The sequence below is a fragment of the Sorex fumeus genome, unplaced genomic scaffold, assembly GCF_029834395.1.
Source record: "Sorex fumeus unplaced genomic scaffold, SorFum_2.1 ptg000037l, whole genome shotgun sequence".
Taxonomy (NCBI): Eukaryota; Metazoa; Chordata; class Mammalia; order Eulipotyphla; family Soricidae; genus Sorex; species Sorex fumeus.
Window position 1 is genome coordinate 14,568,037 of NW_026606094.1, and position 20,101 is coordinate 14,588,137.

At 36.5% G+C, this 20,101-nt stretch overlaps 1 protein-coding gene and 1 pseudogene across 1 annotated transcript in view; one reads left to right on the forward strand and one right to left on the reverse strand.

Moving 5' to 3' along the window:
• Window positions 1-20,101, reverse strand: part of CFTR (CF transmembrane conductance regulator) — a 178,606-nt gene that overhangs the window by 144,079 nt on the left and 14,426 nt on the right. The window contains exon 2 of the mRNA XM_056118608.1: window positions 2,254-2,364. Within this exon, the coding sequence (XP_055974583.1) occupies window positions 2,254-2,364 (111 nt within the window). The remainder of the gene's footprint in view (window positions 1-2,253; window positions 2,365-20,101) is intronic.
• On the forward strand, window positions 12,248-12,733 carry LOC130027578 (ubiquitin-40S ribosomal protein S27a-like; annotated as a pseudogene).

The window sequence follows — 20,101 nt, forward strand, 5'->3', positions numbered from 1 at the left end:
TCTGGAATATATATATATATATATATATTTACAGCTTCAATTCTTTTGACATCTACTCAGAAAACATATTCAATATCTCCAATGTTATACTGAATTTGCTAATATATGTGTAATGTAGTGTTTTATGTGTTTTTATCTAAGCAGTAATGTTACAAGTTTCTTTCTACATAACAATATTTTACATTCAATTATTCATGAAACAAATATTTATTGAGTAGATCCTTCTACATGCCAGATCTTATTCTAGGCACACATATATAAAAAACCAAAGCATCAAATCAAATGAGAAAAATGCAAAATTGCCTATTTTTGTGGCACTTACCCCACACTAAATAATGGGAGTTTATACATGATACTGGAATTGTGAATTATTATTCCGTCTAGTCTAATTTTTTTAGTAAAATCATGCTTACTCAATTTTGAAAATATCAAAAAGAGGAGAGATGAGAAAGACAAGATAAACAAATTGCAAGTCTATTCAACATTTTTTGTTTCAGTGAAACTCTGTAAGATACTTTTTCTTTCATTTTGCTTTTGCCAACTGCCTTTCCCCACCCACTTCCTTTCACCTTTTAACAGATCCTGAGTAGTCAACACAAGTCCTCCGAACCATGATTGGTCTTAGAACTCAAGAGTCTATAGAATGTTTCACACTTGTCCAGAAAAAAAAAAAAAAGGTTTTGTCATCTGTCATCTAGAAAAGTATGAGAAGTGTTCCAAGGACCCAGTGAATGAGGAAAAATTGTCTGAGAGAATTAGCAAATGCCAGCAGGTGATGTTTAAATTCCTGGTTGCACAGAGTCCTTAAGGTCATAGAGACATAGGCATTCACACTGACTTCCTGAGCCAATTATTTCCCTCTTTTTTGGCTTACTTGAGTTAATTGTTTCAGTTTCTTCACTGGCAATCAAAGGGGTTCTAACAAATACTCTTAGGAGAAGGGATCCTAAGACTTATGTATAATGGAAATACTTTTCCTGGAGCAGTCAGGGTTACAGGTATGGGATCAAATCATGACTCTATCATTAGATGACAAATTATATTGTAGCAGTGAGTTTTGGTGAGGTTTTTTTTAAAAATAAAAATAATATTATTCTGCAGAAGATACTGAAACAAATTGTGAGGGTTTTTTTTAACCTCTTTGAGATACATATATACTAGCCATCACCCTAATATTTCACAGGACATATGTTTGTATTCATATACAAAGATTTTAAAAGAAAATAGACATTTATTTCATTAAGACCTTACATTCTTTTAAAAATCTACTTAAATTACTTTCTTCTCTCTTATGTATTTTTTGTTTGGTTTTGGAGGTTATATCTGGCAATGTTCAGAGGTTACTCCTGGCTATGTAGTCAGAAATTAGTCCTGGAGGTGCTAGGGAACCGTATGGGATGCTGAGAATCGAACCTAAGTCAGCTACATACACTACCCACTTTACTATCTCGCTAGCCTCTCAAATGTGTATTTTTCATTAAAGGAGTCACTTTCCAGGAAAACAGTTTTCCCCTATCACTTCATTGTTCAATTCCTAATAGATCAAGGCTTCTTCAATAAAGTAAGTTGGTCCTATTTCAAGTAAATTATCTTTAGAATTTATTTCTCCGAGGGGCCAAGGAGATGAATTGAAGGACTAGGACACAGGCTTTGCATGTGGAGACACTGAGTTCAATCTCCAGCACCACATGGCTCCCCAAAGCACCACTGAGAATGGGCCCTGTGTACTGCGACAGAAATGTCCCCAGTGGTAGTAAGGTGAGGTAACCCTCTACACCAAGACCATAAATGTCAAGAGGATTGTAAACACATAACTTTATTATAATTTTTTAGTTAGAATTAAATTGTAATATAAAAACAAAAATAAAACTAGCAAAATAGGGGCTGAAGAGATAGCACAGCGGGTAGGGCGTCTGCCTTGCATGCGGCTGACCCGGGTTCGATTCCCAGCATCCCATATGGTCTCCTGAGCACCACCAGGAGTAACTCCTGAGTGCAGAGCCAGGAGTAACCCCTGTGCATTGCCGGGTGTAAACCCCCCCCCAAAAAAAGCAAAAAAAAACTAGCAAAATAATCATGATGACTACACTTAACAATGTTGTATAGTACAATTTTCTAAGAGAACAGATCTTATAGGTACTCATAATAGGGGTAAAATGTAAGTATAGAAGGGGTGGATGTTCACTCAACTCACTGTGGCAATAATTTCATTTTTTGACATATGCCAAGTCAAAAAAATGTTCATGAACATACCTTTCCAACTTTTCAGATAGATTATCAGCAGAATCAGCAGAAGGGATTTGGTATATGTCTGACAGTTCCAAGCGCTGTCTGTACCCTTTTCTCAAAATTGGTGTAGTCCAGCTAAAGAAGAGAGAAGGATATCAGATATAAATATTGACTTGATTTATGTCCAATACAAATTTGGAAACTGGTGCCATTTCAAATCTTCTGAAATATGTAAAATAGTAAACACTCTCTTTTGAATCAATAAAGTTAGTCAACTCATAAACATCAGGACTTTCCAATTCATATGAAACATCAAGGCTTCTAAAGTTATGTGACCATTATCTGTCAAAAAAGTATCCATAGGGCCAGATCTGAAGAGATAGTGCAGCAGGTAGTGTTTTTATCTTGCACATGGCTAACCTGGGTTCATATGGATCCCATATGGTCTCCCAACACTACCAGGAATGACTCCCTGCATGGATATGGCCAAAATCCAACACCACCCCCCAAAAGGATGGTAGATTCCTTCCCAGAGGAAAACTAAATATTCAAAAATTATATAGTGAAATGTTATTTTAAAAGAAACTAATCCCAAACTGTAAATTGGAAGTTTACAGCTTACTTATTTCTGAAATTCAGTCTCTAGCATTTCAAATACAAAATGACACACAACTAATAAAATGGTGACTTAATAGACATTATATAATTTTATTACACTTGGTATGGAGTTACCTTATGATAAATTTACTATAGTTTGAAAATTAATGAGCATTTTGTATCAATTCATTATCTTAATTTTCACTTCTGAGTGAATCACTGAGGGTTTGGATATAACCTTATCTTCTGTCTCCTTATCCCATAGTAGATACTCATCTACAGCTGACTTCTATGAATTTAATAAATAACAAACTATCACATAAATTAGTGAAGATGACACAGCAAGTAATTGGGCAAGACACCTAGACATTTTTAAATATGCTATTTTTATCACTATAAATAGGCTAAATAATCTTTACGATGATACAAAATTCTACATAGAAATTTAAGAGAAAAGAAAAAGAAAGGAGAGGAAGAGAATTGTGAAATAAAGAAATCATATGCAACGACACATTTAAATGAACTATAAGTAATTTGAGCTTTTCTTGGGTGAAATTTTAAAAGCAATTAAGGAAAAAATAAAGAATAAATAATAAAACAACTGCATTTAGGACCCAGCTCAATGAATTTCTTAATTTTCATCATCTTTTCTTCCTAAAATATCAGTGATCTACAATGGTTTAATATTCCACTTTTCCCCATTGGGCTGCAATATATGCAACATAATAAGAACATTCTAACCTTAACAAAAGATAAAAATTGGGTTTCATTAGAGCCAGAAGCATGAACAGTGGGTAGGGGGTTTCCCCAGCTTTCCATATTGTCCCCCAATCACCAATCACCATAATTCCTGAGAGCTGGGCCAGGAGTTATCCCTGAGTACTTTCAGGTGCGGCCCAAACCGGACATCCCTGGTGGGGGTGGGGAGGAGGCTACATCTTTACTGTTCAGTCTAGAGGTCTAATTCTTTAGTGTGTTTTCCTGAAGAATATAAACCACTAAGGATAAAACTGAACACATGTGGAGCCAGAGACATGGAGCAGGTAGGGCATTTGCTTTGCATGTGGCTGACCCAAGTTCCATCCTCAGCACCCCATGTGGTTCCCAGAGCATCTCCAGGAGTAATTCCTGAGTGTAGAGCCAGGTGTAGACTGAACACAGAGTGAAAAAAGTGTTACATTCACCACACAACAACCTAGAGCTCACCATCTGCACCCAGCATAGGCACTGGGAATACTATTTGAAATACTGGTATCACTGAGTTGGGAATAACCAGAGACAGCAATTTAAGATATCAGCTCCTGCGAATTAGTTAGGAGCCTTTGTAATCATGAACTATAAGTGAAAAGGTAAAATAAGTGCTTATTATGAATGAAAATTTGTGTAAAATATTGCTATGTATGCATGTTTATATATATAAAACTTTTAAAATAACTTTCACAAATGTCAGCATAACCTGATTTTAATTTAAAAATCTTGGTGGGTAAAACAAAAATGTTCTTATTGTAAGGTTTCAGAAATGGAGTTTCTGAGACGTTTATCTTGTCTATTATTAAAGAGCAGAACAAAACTCAATTTTACTGTATTCATTTGACTTATCTGTTCTTATTCACCATGTGCCTCTTCCATATGTAAATTAATCCTGGTGAGTTGTTCTAAGCAGATGTCTTGGCAGAGAGGTTGAAAACGGGAAGACTGAAAGCTAACAGACTACAGGCTGCAAGACCTTGTGGTGGATTCACAAAGATCCCTCTCCAGAAAAACAAATTAAAAAGACTTGAAAAACGTCTTTTCGACATTGTGTTTTTGGTGTTTTAGGTTATATTGCAAAAAAGTAGGGTCAAATGGGAGCTCAATTCCTAGTTTTTTGAAGAAAAATCCAGATTGTTTTCAACAAAAGCTGCACCAATCGACATTCCCAGCAGCAGTGAATGAGGGTCCCTTTTCCCTGCATCCACACCAACTGTTGGTTTTTGTTATTCTTGATGTTCAGCAGTCTCTGTGGCGCGATACTATATCTCGTTGTTTGGATTTGCACTTCCCTCATGATTTGTGATGCAATGCATTTTTTCATATGCCATTTGTAAGTATTTTCTGAGGAAATTTCTGATGACTAGATAAAGAAAGGATGGTATATATGCACAATGAAATATCACTTGGCTATAAGAAAACATGAAATCATTCAATCTGCTGCTATGTGGTCGAGTGTAGAGAAAATTGTGCTGAATGAAACTGGTAAGAGGGAGAGAGACCAACATGAAACCATCTTTCTCATATGCAGAATCTAAAGAAATATAGTTGGCAGTAACAAATGCCTAGAGCCAGTAGAAATGAAGAATATGAGAGCTGGGCTTCAGTAGGAAGCTTGCCACCTTGGGGGGAAAGGTGTGAATAGGACATGGAAGAGAACACTGAGAACACTATAACAATAGTAGAGGGAAGTAGTCACTCTGGGGAAGGATGGAGTGCTGAAAGGTGGGAAGATATTAAACTTGTAACCCTATCAGTAACAGTAATGTAAACTGCAGTGCCAAAATCTTATTAAGAACTGTGTGTCATAGATGCAGACTGGAGGGGAGTGGAGGGGAGTTGGGGACATTGGTGGAAACAGTGGACACCGGTGAGGAGATCAGTGCTGAAATATTATATGCTTGAAAACCAAACACAAATAACTGTAACTCACAGTGAATTTTTTTTAAATTGCATGGCATTTACCAATGTGGCAGGCATCAATATTCCACTATGAGCAATTTCAAGCTAAGTATGAAGTGTCTGAGACTTTTGAGTGGATAGATGTAGATGCTTATTATTATATAATTTGCTATTCAGGTACAATGAAAAAAATAACCTATAAAATAGCAGAACATAAAAAAATTAGGAAGGGGGCAGAGTGATGGTATAGCAGATTAGGCACATGGCCTGCCTGGATAAATCTCCAGCATCCCATATATCCCCTGAGCACCTCCAGGAATGATTCCTGAGTGTAGAGGTAGGAGCAATTCTGGAGCAGCGCTGGGTGTTTTTGAACCCAAAACAAAACAAACAAACAAGAAAAACTTAGGAAGAGATGTTTTGAATTTTCATTACTTTTAAGATATATCTGATGACAATTTTAATTAATAAGCTTTAATACTAGCCGTTTTTAATAGCTGTATCACTGTCATCCCATTGTTTGTCAATTTACTCGAGCAGGCACCAGTAACATCTCTATTCATCTCAGCCTTGAGATTTTAGCAGTCTCTCCTTACTCGCCTTTCCCAACTATTGGGGGCTCTTTCAGGGTCAGGGGAATGAGACCCGTTATAGTTACTGGTTTGTCATATCGAATACACCACAGGTAGCTTGCCAGGCTCTGCTCCTGTGGGTGGGATACTCTCAGTAGCTTGCCAGGCACTCTGAGATATATATATATATATATATATATATATATATATATATATATAATTTCTATGATCTGTTGTCTACTGTCTGAACTCCATCAAACATCGTGTGGTAATTATGGAAAATGGGTAGGAAGTGTCCTATCCGGAAAGTAGCCTGGAGCGTGGTGGCGGTTGGGTAATGAAGGTTGGTTGCCCGGGCTGGGTCCCTTGGGGTGGGGAAGGCTCTCGCCCACCCCCTCTGGGGTGTCCTGAGTGGAAACAGCCTGGCGCAGAGTCCCTTTTTTTTTAATAACTAGCTCTCAAAATTTCTGAGAGGTGTGTAGTGTGTTCAGCTGGAAAAGACCAACTGCAGTAGAAGGTCAAATGACTTTGGGCAAGGGTGGAGGATGGAATGGGAGTGGTCTGTTGTACTTTTGGTAAGTTACTAAAACATGAGAGTAAATTAAAAACAAGCAGAATTCCATTCTCTCAGAATACAATACAAAAGACATCTGCAGAAAATTTCAAAATAAATATTTTCACCTCTTTTTTATAAAACTAAATACGTATTTTTGAGTCCTATAGCTTAGACCTAGACCATTCCTATAAATGAGCTTCCAACTCATTTTAAAATAAATTGGTTTGTTCTCCTTCTATTCTTTTTAAATAAAATCTTTCTGTGTAATCTGTGTTTAAGGTAATCTCATAGCATGATATCTCATTTTATCAAGCACTCCATAGGTAAGCATGACCAAACTTGACATATTCCGTAGTATTGCCTCATTAGCTATTTATAAATATCAGTACATAATTTAGTGCTTCTTTACAGTTTCATTAGTAATTCCTATATTTGTAAAATAGAAACTTAACATAAGGTAAATCATGAGAACTAAAATTAATCAGCCTTAGGTTGCTTGGCAATCATTAGAATCATATTAGAAAAGGAATTCACTCTGTGAGACTAGACCAAGAAAATCAAATTTTGATACCATCAAAGACTTCTCTTTACCTACCTCTAGCTTATCTTGGAAATACAAATCAACAAAATAAATGCTCAGCTATCTGTTTTGACACCTTGTAAAATATTAATAATAGAAAAGTCTAGTCCTGCTCTTTGTTAAACATTCTGAATAGTTTAAACATGCTTGTATAGAAGTTAGGAATTTCCATTAAGAAGATCTATTTCAGATTTCCTCTATTAAAAAATGAAAAAGCTACTCAGGGTTTCATGAAGAAAACACCTGCAACAATCAAAAGCAGTAACATTATTTTTATCGAATTTGCCCTCACCAACTCTTTCTTTTCAGGCTCTATCGATCTTATCCTTCTCCTTCATGATAACCAGCAGCTATATTGAGGACAAACTTCTAACTTCTTAGAAATGTGGCAATTTCAAAAGTTCTGACCATTTTTAACAGAAATTAAATTAACATAAATTATGGTACAGCAGACAGAGATCACTCATGTATTTTTTCATAATGTCCATTTTAAACTAACATTGTAAATATTTTAACTTTGAAAAGAAATTTCCAGTATCCCAAACACACAACACTGTTCTATTCACTTAGCTATAAAAGCCTTCCAGTTTTATTGAGAGAAAGAAAAGCTACCATTTACTTTTTAAAAGCACATACAAAGTAAAAACTATTTTATTTTTTAAGACAAACTTTCCTTTTTCAATTTTCTTTTTGGGTCACAACCAGTGATGCACAGGGGTTACTCCTGGCTGTGCACTCAGGAATTACTCCTGGCAGTGCTCAGGGGACCATATAGGATACTGGGGATTGAACCCGGGTTGGCCGCTTGCAAGGCAAACACCTTACCTGCTGTGCTATTGCTCCAGCCCCAATTTTTTGTTTGTAAGACATAATTTCCTATGTTGAAAAAATTAACTCTAGCCACTTTAAGGTAATAATTTTCTCAAAATTTGTCTCCCTAAAACTCCACCATTGAAACATGTAATTATTTTTTTCTATTTGACATTGGCTTTTTTTGTAATTCAGTAGAAGCATCTGAAGTTCTGCTTTGCTAGAATTTAAAATGAAGGTCAGGTATCAGATCTATTTCAGCTGAAAAGCATTTTATTTGTATAAAACAATCATATTCAACCACATTTAATCAGTTTTCTTTCAACTATCCTCATAAAATAAAATATAATAGATATTTCAAACTATTCTTTGCATAACACTTTCCCAAATAACACTTTCCCAAATACTGAAAAACAGATAAACCAGCAACTATCTATTTTTTTCTTTTAATTATGCAATAATTAATACTTGAAAAATGGAGTTGAAATTACTCTAAACTATTTTTTGTGAGGAACTTTAAAATACATGAAGGGTTTTCTTTTCATAAAATATCGCAACCAGGAGTCTAAAATAGCACAAATAATATAGATGGTCCTAAGAAAATATTAGAGAAAACAAAGGGGGGCTGGAGTGATAGTACAGCGGGTAAGGTATTTGCCTTGCACGCAGTCAAGCCGGGTTCGATCCCCAGCACCCCATATGGCCCCCTGAGCACTGCCTGGAGTAATTTCTGAGTGCAAAGCTAGGAGTAACCCCTGTGCATCACCGGTGTGACCCGAAAAATAAAAATAAATAAGTAAATAAATGGAAAGAAAGAAAGAAAACAGAGGGATGAACATTTAAACAGACTGTGAAAAATAAATCTCCAACTCCTGCCATATTTAGCTCTACATTTCGCTATAGTTGTTTGATAAATGTCTATGACAGGAAGAGCTTATTTGAGACAAGAAGTCATCTCATCATTAAAAGACATATTTTTAAAAGTCATGTAACCTTTCAAATGTCACAATTGTTTTATCTACTTAGATTCAATATTTTCTTAGAGATTCCCAAACTTATTTGCCTGAACATTTCCTTTCCAGGAAAAAAAAATCACTCAGCACCCCCTTGAACTCGACCTCCTGTAAGTGAACTAATAGAAGTCACCCCTAAATTATTGCACCTGAGGCTACTACTGCCTCTACTTGATAGGTCTAGCGCCCCCATCCTTAAGAGAGTGGTACTGCTTACTTTTGCAACCGTATCGTAAAGTCGGATATCTTTTTCCAATAAATTTTAGTAAAAGTAAAGCGTGAGGGAGCAATAGAGCTTTCAAAAGCCCTAGACTTCAAGAAGGCACCCCCAAAGTCTCAGCACCCCGGTCAGCGGCAGGTCCGTGACTTCCTCCAGGTCCTATGCCACAAGTGTTTAAACAGTGTTTGTTGCCTATCCATAAAGTGGTGAATAAATAAACAATTGCCACTTCAGTCAGTTCAATCAGATTGAGGAAGTACATTCCTACCAAATATCAGTCATGTTTGTGTTTGAGAGTTAATTGCTCAGGAGGTTCTAATTTTACCAAGAGTACTACAGAAGCTCTTTTTCTTTCTTTAGATGAGTCAAAAGGTAAACTTAATGAAGTCAATGAACTTCTAAAGATCTGAAAGGCTGATTACTTGTGCTCAATAAAATACCAAAAACATCCTGAAAAGTCATCTGACTTCCCAGAATTTAACTGGCACCTCAATAAAAATTATTTTAATGTCATGCTAATTAACCCAAATATTAAATTAAAGGGCTGGTGATGTGACTTAAGTGGCAGTGCACACGCCTTGCATGTATGACGCCTTAGGTTGGATTCAGAACAACCCTTTCTCCATCTTGGTACCACAAAGTGTGGCTCAATGGACCCCATTGTGCCACCAGGTATGGATAGCACAATGATAAAAACATTGAGATTGTCTCAAGTAAGTTAAGTTCAAATCATCAGTACTGAAAAGACAAACAAAATCTAGGTTGTTAGATCACATGATCATCTCACAAAAAGGAAATAAATTAATCAATAGTCATCAAAATTAAAAGCCTTATGCATCAATCAATACCATAGAATGAGAAAATATATCCCCAAAATATGAGAAAATATTTGCAATTTGTATGTCCTTAATATAACATAATCAAAAGTAAAAGACAGTAACATAATCAAAAGTAAAAGACAGACAACCCAATTAAAAATGGACAAAGAAGCTTAATAGACAATTCTCTAAAGAAGAATATTTACAAATACCAAAAAAAAAACATGGAAGAATGTTTAACATCACTAGTAATTAGGGTACTGCAAATCAAAATTAAATGAGACCATTTCAAACCAGTAGCTGGCTACAAAAAATAATTACTAAACAGTGCTGACAAAAATCACAGAGAAACTGAAACCCTTCTACACTACTTGTAACAATGTTAAGTGATTCTGACACTTTCAAAAACAATGAGTTTCTAAAAATATTAAGCATAAATTTACCATGTGACAAAACAATTTCACTCCTTGGAATATGCTCACATGTAATGAAAAGGAATGTCCAAACAAACACTTGCACACACATTTTCACAGTAATATTCTTTTAATAGTCAAAAAGTAGAAGCAACTCAACTCTTCAACTGCTGAACGGATAAACGTGTATTCCTACAAACAGCATCGTTCAACAATAAAATGGAACAATGCACAGATATATGCTACAATATGAATAAATCTTAAAAACATTAGCTAAGTGAAATAAAACCAATCACAGAGATCTCACTCCATTCATACAAAATGTTTGGAATAGGCAAATCTATAGAAACAAAATAAATGAATAGCTACCTAGGGGAAGTGAGAGAAAGAATAGCAAATGGCTGCTTATCCATACGGAGTTTCTTTTTGTAGACAAATGCTCTATCCCTGAGCTATGCCACCAGGAATTTCTATCAGGGATGAGAAAAGTGTTCTAAAATTTATCATAGAAGGGCCAGAGTACTAATACAGTAGGTAGGGCATTTGCCTTGCACATGGCCCACCCAGGTTCAGTTTCTGGCACCTCATATTGTTCTCTGAGCCCTCCAAGAATGAGCCCTCAGCATAGCTGGGTGTAACCCCCAAACAAAAAAATTTTTAAATAAATAATAATACAATGTATTATAGTCATACACATCTCTGTGACCCTATAACTGGTACTGAACTATGTACATTAATGAGGAAACTGTTATGTGAATTGTAGCTCTGTAAAGCTTGAATCAACATAAAAGCACAATCAATCACAAATCATCCTGTTATTCGGCGATTGCCTCGAGCAGGCCCCAGTAACGTCTCCTTCATCCAAGCCCTGAGATTATATTCAAGGCTCTTTAGGAGAATGAGACCCATCATTGTTACTGGTATTTGGCCCCCGCACCTGGCTGTCCTTGCCAGGCCCCTTGGAGGGGAGCGGGTTGAGCTTTCCTCCCCACCCCGACCAGGGCTCCGGCAGCCGAAGACCTCCAGGACCAGTCACCACCATGCTGAGACCACTCTCCGCACACATGAAGGTACTGGCAGAGGGACAAAGCCACACGGGTTCCGGGGCCGAGATCTCCAAGCCTACTTGGATTGGGGCCGAGCATCCTCCACCCAGATCTTCCAAATTCCAGTAGGCGGGAGTCACACCCACCAATTGGCCCCCTGGCGCCATGTAATTCCATCAGCGGCCAAGACTCAGAGACTATAACATAAAAGCATTTAAATAAATAACCCATTTGTGTCAATGTTAAAAACCAATTTCAAAATGTTTGATATTTCACACGTAGAACTGGTAAAATGCACTTATGGTGATTTTGATTTTCTGTGTTCTTTCAGATGTTATTTCCTAGGAGGCTACTGCAAAAGATCAAGACCAGGGAGCTGGAGTGACAGTACAGCGGGTAGGGTGTTTGCTTTGCATGCGACCGACCCAGGTTCGATTCCCAGCATCCCAAATGGTCCCCTGAGTACCACTAGGAGTAATTCTTGAGTGCAGAGCCAGGATTAACCTCTGTGCATCGCCAGGTGTGACCCAAAAAGAAAAAAAAATATCAAGACTAGATAGCCTATGAGAGATTTGAAGATTTGGTTGGTGACATGCAGCATGCATTGTATAAAATGTTTTATTTTTCTTTCTGTGTTCCAGAAGAAATACACTTAATTTCTAAAACAAAAAATAATTGTTTTTAAAAGTGCAATGGTAGCTTCCTTTGTGATCCGTCATCCACAGAGGCTCCACCGCCAAGATGCAGATTTTCATGAAAACCCTTACGTGGAAGACTATCACTCTTGAGGTCGAACCCTCAGATAGGAGAGAAAATGTCAAGGCCAGGATCCAGGATAAGGAAGGAATTTCTCCCGATCAACAAAAATTGACCTTTACTGGTAAACAAGTTGAAGATGGACATACTTGGTCTGACTACAACATCCAAAAGGAGTCCACTTTTTATCTCGTTTTGAGACTTTGGGGTAGTACAAAGAAAAGGAAGATGTCTTCTTCCACTCCCAAGAAGAATAAGCATAAGAGAAAGAACGTCAAACTGGCTGTCCTGAAGCACTAACAAGGTAGATGCAAAAGGCAAAACCAGCCACCTTCGCCAAGAATGTCCTTCAGATGAACGTGGTGCTGGAGTTTTATGGCCAGCCACTTTGACATTCATTATTGTGGCAAATGTTGTCTGACATACTGTTTCAACAAACCAGAAGACAAGTATCATACCTGTATAGATTAATAAAGGGCATGAACTCTTTAAAAAAGATGGCAATGGTGATAATAATATAAGAAAACTGAAAAATGGGTTCCTTTAATTTCTGTTTCTAACTGCTATACCTAATTTATACACATGACTTGAATTTCAGGTACTGAAGTGATTGACAGGAAATAAGTAATACAACAAAAATATACACCCATATTGAAAGATAAACAGAGAAGAATTAAAACATTGTGAGTTATTTTCTATGCCTATATTTTACATGAACAGTTTTGCAAGATTGGACTATAGCTTTAGTTTGAGTTTTCCATCAGAGAATGACATCATCAACAAAATCCACAAAACTGCCTATAGTGAAACAAGTAGCTGAAAAGGCAGAATTATTAACTGACTATGAAATGACTGCATCCTGTACGAGTTCACTTTTAGGAGCTCTTTAATAACCACAACAGACAACTGATAGCATTGCTCTCTAATTTTTGACTCTTATTTCCCTTGGCAATAAGAAATACATTTGAAACCAAAAAAATAAGGAAGAGGGGAAATAGAATGGCCTTAAGATTTTACGGTAGAAATGCCACTGTGTGACTGGCTGACATTTTCAAAAGCTTACAGAGAGAAGCTTGTGCAACAGGCAGGACCTCACCACCATTTTCTATTATTTTAGACACCTGCATACTAGAGAACAGACTGGAGACCCAGTTTCTAATGAGACCAGCAGTACCTGAGAGGAAAAGAAGGAAAACAAGTTCCACTTCTTCTCTCTAAGGTAGGAACAAAACATACTTCATATGAGTGATAGAAGGATATCTCTCACATATTATATTGATTTAACTTTGCTAGTATTTGTTTTATAATTATTCTATTTATTTGGTGTTCTCTCCCTTTCTCTAGAACTCTAATCCCTTATTGGAGTTCTTTGTTCACCTCCTTTTTTCAGATACCACCTCTATGACCCAAAGTAAATTCTTTCTGATGGTCTTCTTCACTCTTCAGTAATGAAATAACCACATTCCTTCCAATCCAGTTGTCATTCTGGAATTAGCTCAACTTCAGAATTAAAGCTACCAGATATTTTTCCACATAAGTGTGGAGGTGACTCTTCATTTTGGAGAACTGAAATCCTTTGAGAAGCTCTGAACTTTGGAGTCAGGGATCTGTTCTGTACAAGCCATCATAGACCAAGCACATATCAACATTCCATTGACTGAGTGATCCCTTCTGTACAAAAGCATCACTAAACCCTTGCCAACAGGACCTTGCCAGTGACTGTCTGGAAGGAACTTAACACAAAATAAATTAAATTAAAATGTACTGTATTATGCTACCAGCAGTTTACTTGAGGATAGAAATAGTTTAAGGTTAATATGATTAAAAACTAATACTCCAAGGACAACACTGAAATAAGCTGCACTGGGGAGATAAAGTTGATGATTTTCTTAAATTCATCATAATAAGCCTGACACTAAGGTTCTACATTGAGTCTACTAAGCAAATAATGCATCGAATTCTAATATTTTTTCTAATTTATCTTAACTTTCTCTTCACTCTAATTGGCTTATGCTGTCTGCCCTGTCATACGGTTACTATCCTGCTGCTACTCATGATTACTTCTCAAAAATTTTTGAAAACCAGCATGGCCTTGGATTCAGACTTCACAGCAACAAATTATTTCCCATCTTCAAACTAAATAGGGAATTTGGATTTGGGAAACATTTTAATACTTCCTTATATTTCATTGTTATTACTTCATTTATTTAAAAAATTACAAACTATAGCAGTACAAGATAAATTTAGCATCTTTTTCAGTCATTCCCCACCCCTCCCCTGCCCTTTTGATGACAGGGAAGCATAAGGAGACAAATGGTATGGCTCAGGGTTAAATTTTTCTGAGACTGTGGAGCAACACTAATGCTATCTGTCATGTTCTTGAAGTTTTGCTATTTGTGGGAAGCACACTGTCCATGCAGCTACTGAGAGCTGGCGGGACGAGGGCAGTGGTGATTTTTCTCACTAGAAATCTCAGAAGAATGGAGTAAACACAGAAAGAAAATTGAGGCAAGGGTTCATTTAAAGTTTACAAGAAAATCAGACACTACTGTAAGAATATAATTTTAAATCCCTTTCACTTAATCTTTTACCTTTTTTAAAAAAATATTGGAAACACACAGGTAAATAAAAGCCCTCAGAAGTTGTTTTTCCCCAATGTTAAAACATTCAATATGTAAAAAAGAAAAAGAAAAACATACAATATGTAACTAAATCATTAACTCTTAAATAGTTTGAGTTCAAAATGGTCACCTTTATAAAACAGGTCATAACAAGAAATCCTAATGATCCTACGACAAATTATTCTATAGACATTTAAAATTATTATGATCTCAAAATGTCATGATCTCTTGTTTCCAGATGCACTTAGGAATATGAACTTTAAAGAAATACTGAGCCAGACTCTCTTCCTTTTGAACTCGGCAGGAGCTCCCACTGGATGAAGCCATTAATAATAAGAAGTCTCTTAATTTTTAAATGAATTCTCCTATTCCAATCTCTTGGGCCATCACTTTTTCTTCTTATACCAAACCCGAGTTTCAGATCATACTGAAAGAAAATAAACAGCTTCCGCGAAATAAAAACCTCATCTTTATTTCAAACAACTGAAATGCACTGAAATAATTTCTATAAATTATGTATGTGTGACCCTCTCTACAACCTAAGTTTAATTGTCTTCCTCCTATGCACTGCATTCTCTCCTAGACTTTTTTCTCTTGAACTGTGAAATGAATGTGCCCATTTACTTGTCTGCCAATCCACTGTGCCTTCAAATACACAAAGCTCCATGTTACACCAGTCAGAGGGTATACCTACAGATCTAACTGGTTTGTTTGTTTGTTTGTTTGGGAGGGTCACATCCAATGGTACTCAGAACTTACTCCTTACTCTGAGCTGAGGATTCACTCATGGAGGGCTCCAGGGATCATATAGGATGCCCAATGATCGAACCCAGGTCATTCACATTCATGCCAAGTGCCTACCCCTACCCACTATACTGTTGGAACATTCCCACACAAGATCTAACTTCTTAAGGATGGAGTAGATGTAACTACATTTTCATATCTCCATTGTCTTGTTCAGTGCCTAGAACAATGAAAAAACTGAACAAATTAACATGCTAACCAATTCAATTATTCAAGTATTCTCGAAGAAGACACTAATGTGATTTAGATGTTACCTTAGCCATTATTTATTTCTAATCAAATGTACTTCAAACAAACAAAAGAGTCAAAATATTTTTCAAGTCTATTGTCAATGAAACACAAATATGAGGATGCATATACTTGTTCAGTGATCTTTCTTTAATAACATGTCTGCCTCTTGTTTGAATTACAATTAAAGCTGATAATCCTAAAATCTGTTACAACAATTTAATTCCCCTCAGTAAAATTTTTCCATTTTAAATATCCTTATTTAAAAAAATCCTGCCTAATGTATGTCCTTTGTTCTACTTATTCTTATTGTTGCTGTCACAAAATTTCTTAAGTGAAAGACATTCTGCAGTCTACACAGGAACCAATATTCCCTTTGATTTTGACATTCTTTGAAAATTCCTATGTCACTTCACATGTTATTTATGTACCTTTACAAATAAGGTATTCGTAGTTCTTAAAAGGTTCATAAATTAGTGTAACTGTTCAGAAGTGCTACATAATTTAATTGCTTCTGTAGCTCATTCTTCTATACATTATTGTTTCTAAAGATTATTACTATTATAAGGTTAAATTGTACACATTCCCCCACCCAAAAACGATGTGTTTGAATCCTAACCTTCAGTACCTCAAAATGTGACCTTAACTGGTAACAGAAACTGTATAAAGATCAAGTTAAAACAAGTTCATAAGAATGTACCCTAACCAAATATGACTGGTATCCACATATTTTTTAAAAAGTGAAATGTGGACCAAAAAAGGAGACGTACAAAGAGAATGTATGCAAAGATGAAGAGACTAGGGTTAGGCCTCTGCAAGTCAAAGAATGTCAAAAAGGGTACCATAAAGTCACTAGAAGTGGGAGTGTATAGAACAGATTCTATGCAACCGTCTCAGAAGAAACCAAACTTGCAGATACCTATACTAGCAAATTATTACACTGGCTGTAAGAAACAAGGAATTCATATTATCACATTACATCAGAGACACATGAACAAAGGTGAATATCCGAGTATTTAAGTGGTAAAATGTGAGTCTCAAGGGAAAGTCAAAAACCACAAACATTGAGTGAAGGGTCAGGGGGACTCATTTAGTGGTTTCCATAGGATGGACTCCAACATCCAGTTATTCCAAGAGAAGCCTGGAGTTAACCAACTTTTCATTTGAGATGTCAGCATTTATCAAATGTTTTACTACTTTAAAGCAGCACATTAAAAGCATAACACATTGTCATCTGTGTTAATACTGATTTGAGGACTCAAGACTCATCCAAACCTTAACCCAGACAACCAGACCAACTCATTTAGTGTGCGCTATGGGGGAAAGTTTTCCCAGGCATCTCTCTGCACATATGGAAAAACATAAAAATATGTCATTTATTATTTCCACACTACAAAAGTGAGTGCATCACTATAGCATACGTAGGACAGCAACCCATCATATCTCCTGTTCACACACCAGGTTTACCCCAGTTTAAGAGAGTTGCTATGGGATTCCCAGAGAATGAGATCAAACCATGTATGATGTTATCATGATTTCACAATGCATCAACATTGATTATAAGACAACTTCAATTTGACAATAGTATCTCCAAAAAAATGCTACATGAAATATAATTTTAATAAACAATATTATATATTTCTTTAGTCAATTAACTTTCCACTGTCTTCTTCAGTATCATTAAGTTTTCTTCTGAGTCTTCTTCACATTAATTTTAAGTATTCTTCTGAGCCACTCTTGGCTATTCTCAGCTATACATAATTTCACAATATTTACATTCCATGGTGCAAAGACAATGACAAGCTGCATTCATAAACCTTCACCTATAGGACAGGCGATATAACTTCAACACATTGTGAAGTGCTAAGCTTGAATAACTTTTACCTAAGTTACATACTTTACATGCCAGACAAACTTAAAACTAAATATCAACTATTTTCTTTTAAAAATGAATAATCTTAGAGATAGAGCCACAGGTAGGGTGTTTGCCTGGCCATCTGACCCAGGTTTGATAGCTGGCACCACATACAGTCCCGGAGACTACCAGGAGTGATCCCTGAATGCAGTGCCTGGAATAAAACCTGAGTTCCTCCAGGTTTGGCCCCAAAACCAATGATAAATAAATGAACAAAAAAAATGATTAATCTTTCTCAAATATTTTTAAACAAGAAATTGAATTACAGTAAAATTCAACCTTGTGAGATAAGGCCCTTAAATATCTTACAAATAATTCAGTGGAGGAGGCTACAGAAATAAATATTTTCTATGTACTATTGAGTTTCCATACTTTGATTTATTTGAGGGGCTGCTGATAACAAGATTCTTTTAACATCAATTTCAAGAACCATCTGAATTTCAGAAATAAGAATCTGAAAAGCACAAGTGTGTGGGCCCAATAAAACAGCACCTAAAATGCTACCCCTTTTGGGGGGTATCTCAAACTATATATTTGTACTTAAAAATTACTGTTCTTTTTTCTTTTTTGGTTTTTGGGCAAAACTTAGCAGTGTTCATGGATTACTGCTGATTCTGCACTCAGAGATCACTACTGGAGGTGCTTGGGGGACCATCTGGGTGCCAGTGATCAAACACAGATTGGCCACCTGCAAGGAAAGTGATTTCACTATCATGCTATCTCTCTGGCCTTTTCTGGTTTGTTCATTTGTTTGTTTGTTGACCACATCTGAAAGTTCTCAGATATTGCTCTTGGTTCCATGCTCAAGGATCACACCTGATAGCGTTCTGTACCATATACATTGCCAGGTATCAAACTGGGGTTCTGCATACTAGTTTTAATAGCGACCACACTCAGTGGTTCTGAGATAGGGAGCTGAATGTGGGACTCCCCCCTGAAAAAATGCATTCTACTCCTTTGAGTCTTCCGCTGCTTCTCAAAATCTATTTTCACAATTGATTATTTAGGGAACTTGCACATTCAAATGATCAATCAATTATTAACCAATCACAATTGATTAATGACTATCAGATGATAGTAGGAAAAATAATCATCTGGAATGCTAAAATGATTATTGCTGCTCTCACAGTTATTAAAATTACTCAGGCATGAAGGGTGATCTAGAAATATCAATGTAATATTTTGTATATTCATATAGTTTGGAGCAGGTGACTGGTATACCACAATTTCAGAAGCATCTGTCTAAATTTGCAAATTTAACTCTAATCTTAAGGACATAAATAATACCTAAAGAATTTCTTTATCCTTTTTCCCTTAGAACAGAAAAACTAAACATAGATAAAACTTTCTTTAGCAATAGATTTAATGGGCTCATTTTCTTCCAATAATAATGTATCCAAGAATCTGAGCCTATTCTGCATACTAGTGGCTGGAGTAAGGTAAAGGTAAAGGTAAAGGCCCTCCCGTTGATCGTCGATTTGCTCAAGCGGGCCCAGTAACGTCTCCATTGGAGACTTTGTTGTTATTGTGTCTGGCATATCGAATACTCTCGGTAGCTTGCCGGGCTCTCTGAGAGGGGCGGAGGAATCGAACTCGGGTCGGCCATGTTGGCTGCTTGTAAGGCGAACGCCCTACCCGCTGTGCTATCGCTCCAGCCCTAGTGGCTGGAGTAATGGAATGTAATTCAAGAAAGTCAAGAGTTGTTTTTAAGCAGTTGAAACAATAAAACAGCAAAGACTGTAAGCAATTCAGAAAAACTTCCAAGTTTCCAAGTTATGCACCTCAGTGAATCCAAAGACAGCTCAAAAACTGGGTTTAATATGAAATTTCTATATGTAGCACTGTAGCACTGTCCTCCCATTGTTCATCGATTTGCTTGAGCAGGCCCAGTAACATCTCCATTTTTGAGACTTGCTGTTACTGTGTTTGACATATTGAATACATCACGGTTAGCTTGCCAGGCTTTGCCGTGCGGGTGAGATACTCTAGGTAGCTTGCTGGGCTCTACGAGAGAGGCGGAGGAATAGAACCCAGCTCAGCAGTGCTGGCTGCGCTCAAGGCAAACACCCTACCACCGTGCTATTGCTCCAGCCAGCAAGGAAGACTACTGTAGACTTTATAAGTTTATTTTATGATGTGAGATTTCTTTATTAGGTTAACAATTTGCAAATTAATAAAAATATTTCTTTGACTTATTTTGCCTTATTATTTTACTTGACTTATTTTGGAGGGAATGCCAAGCAGTGTTCAGAGAATCTGGAGTCACTCTTA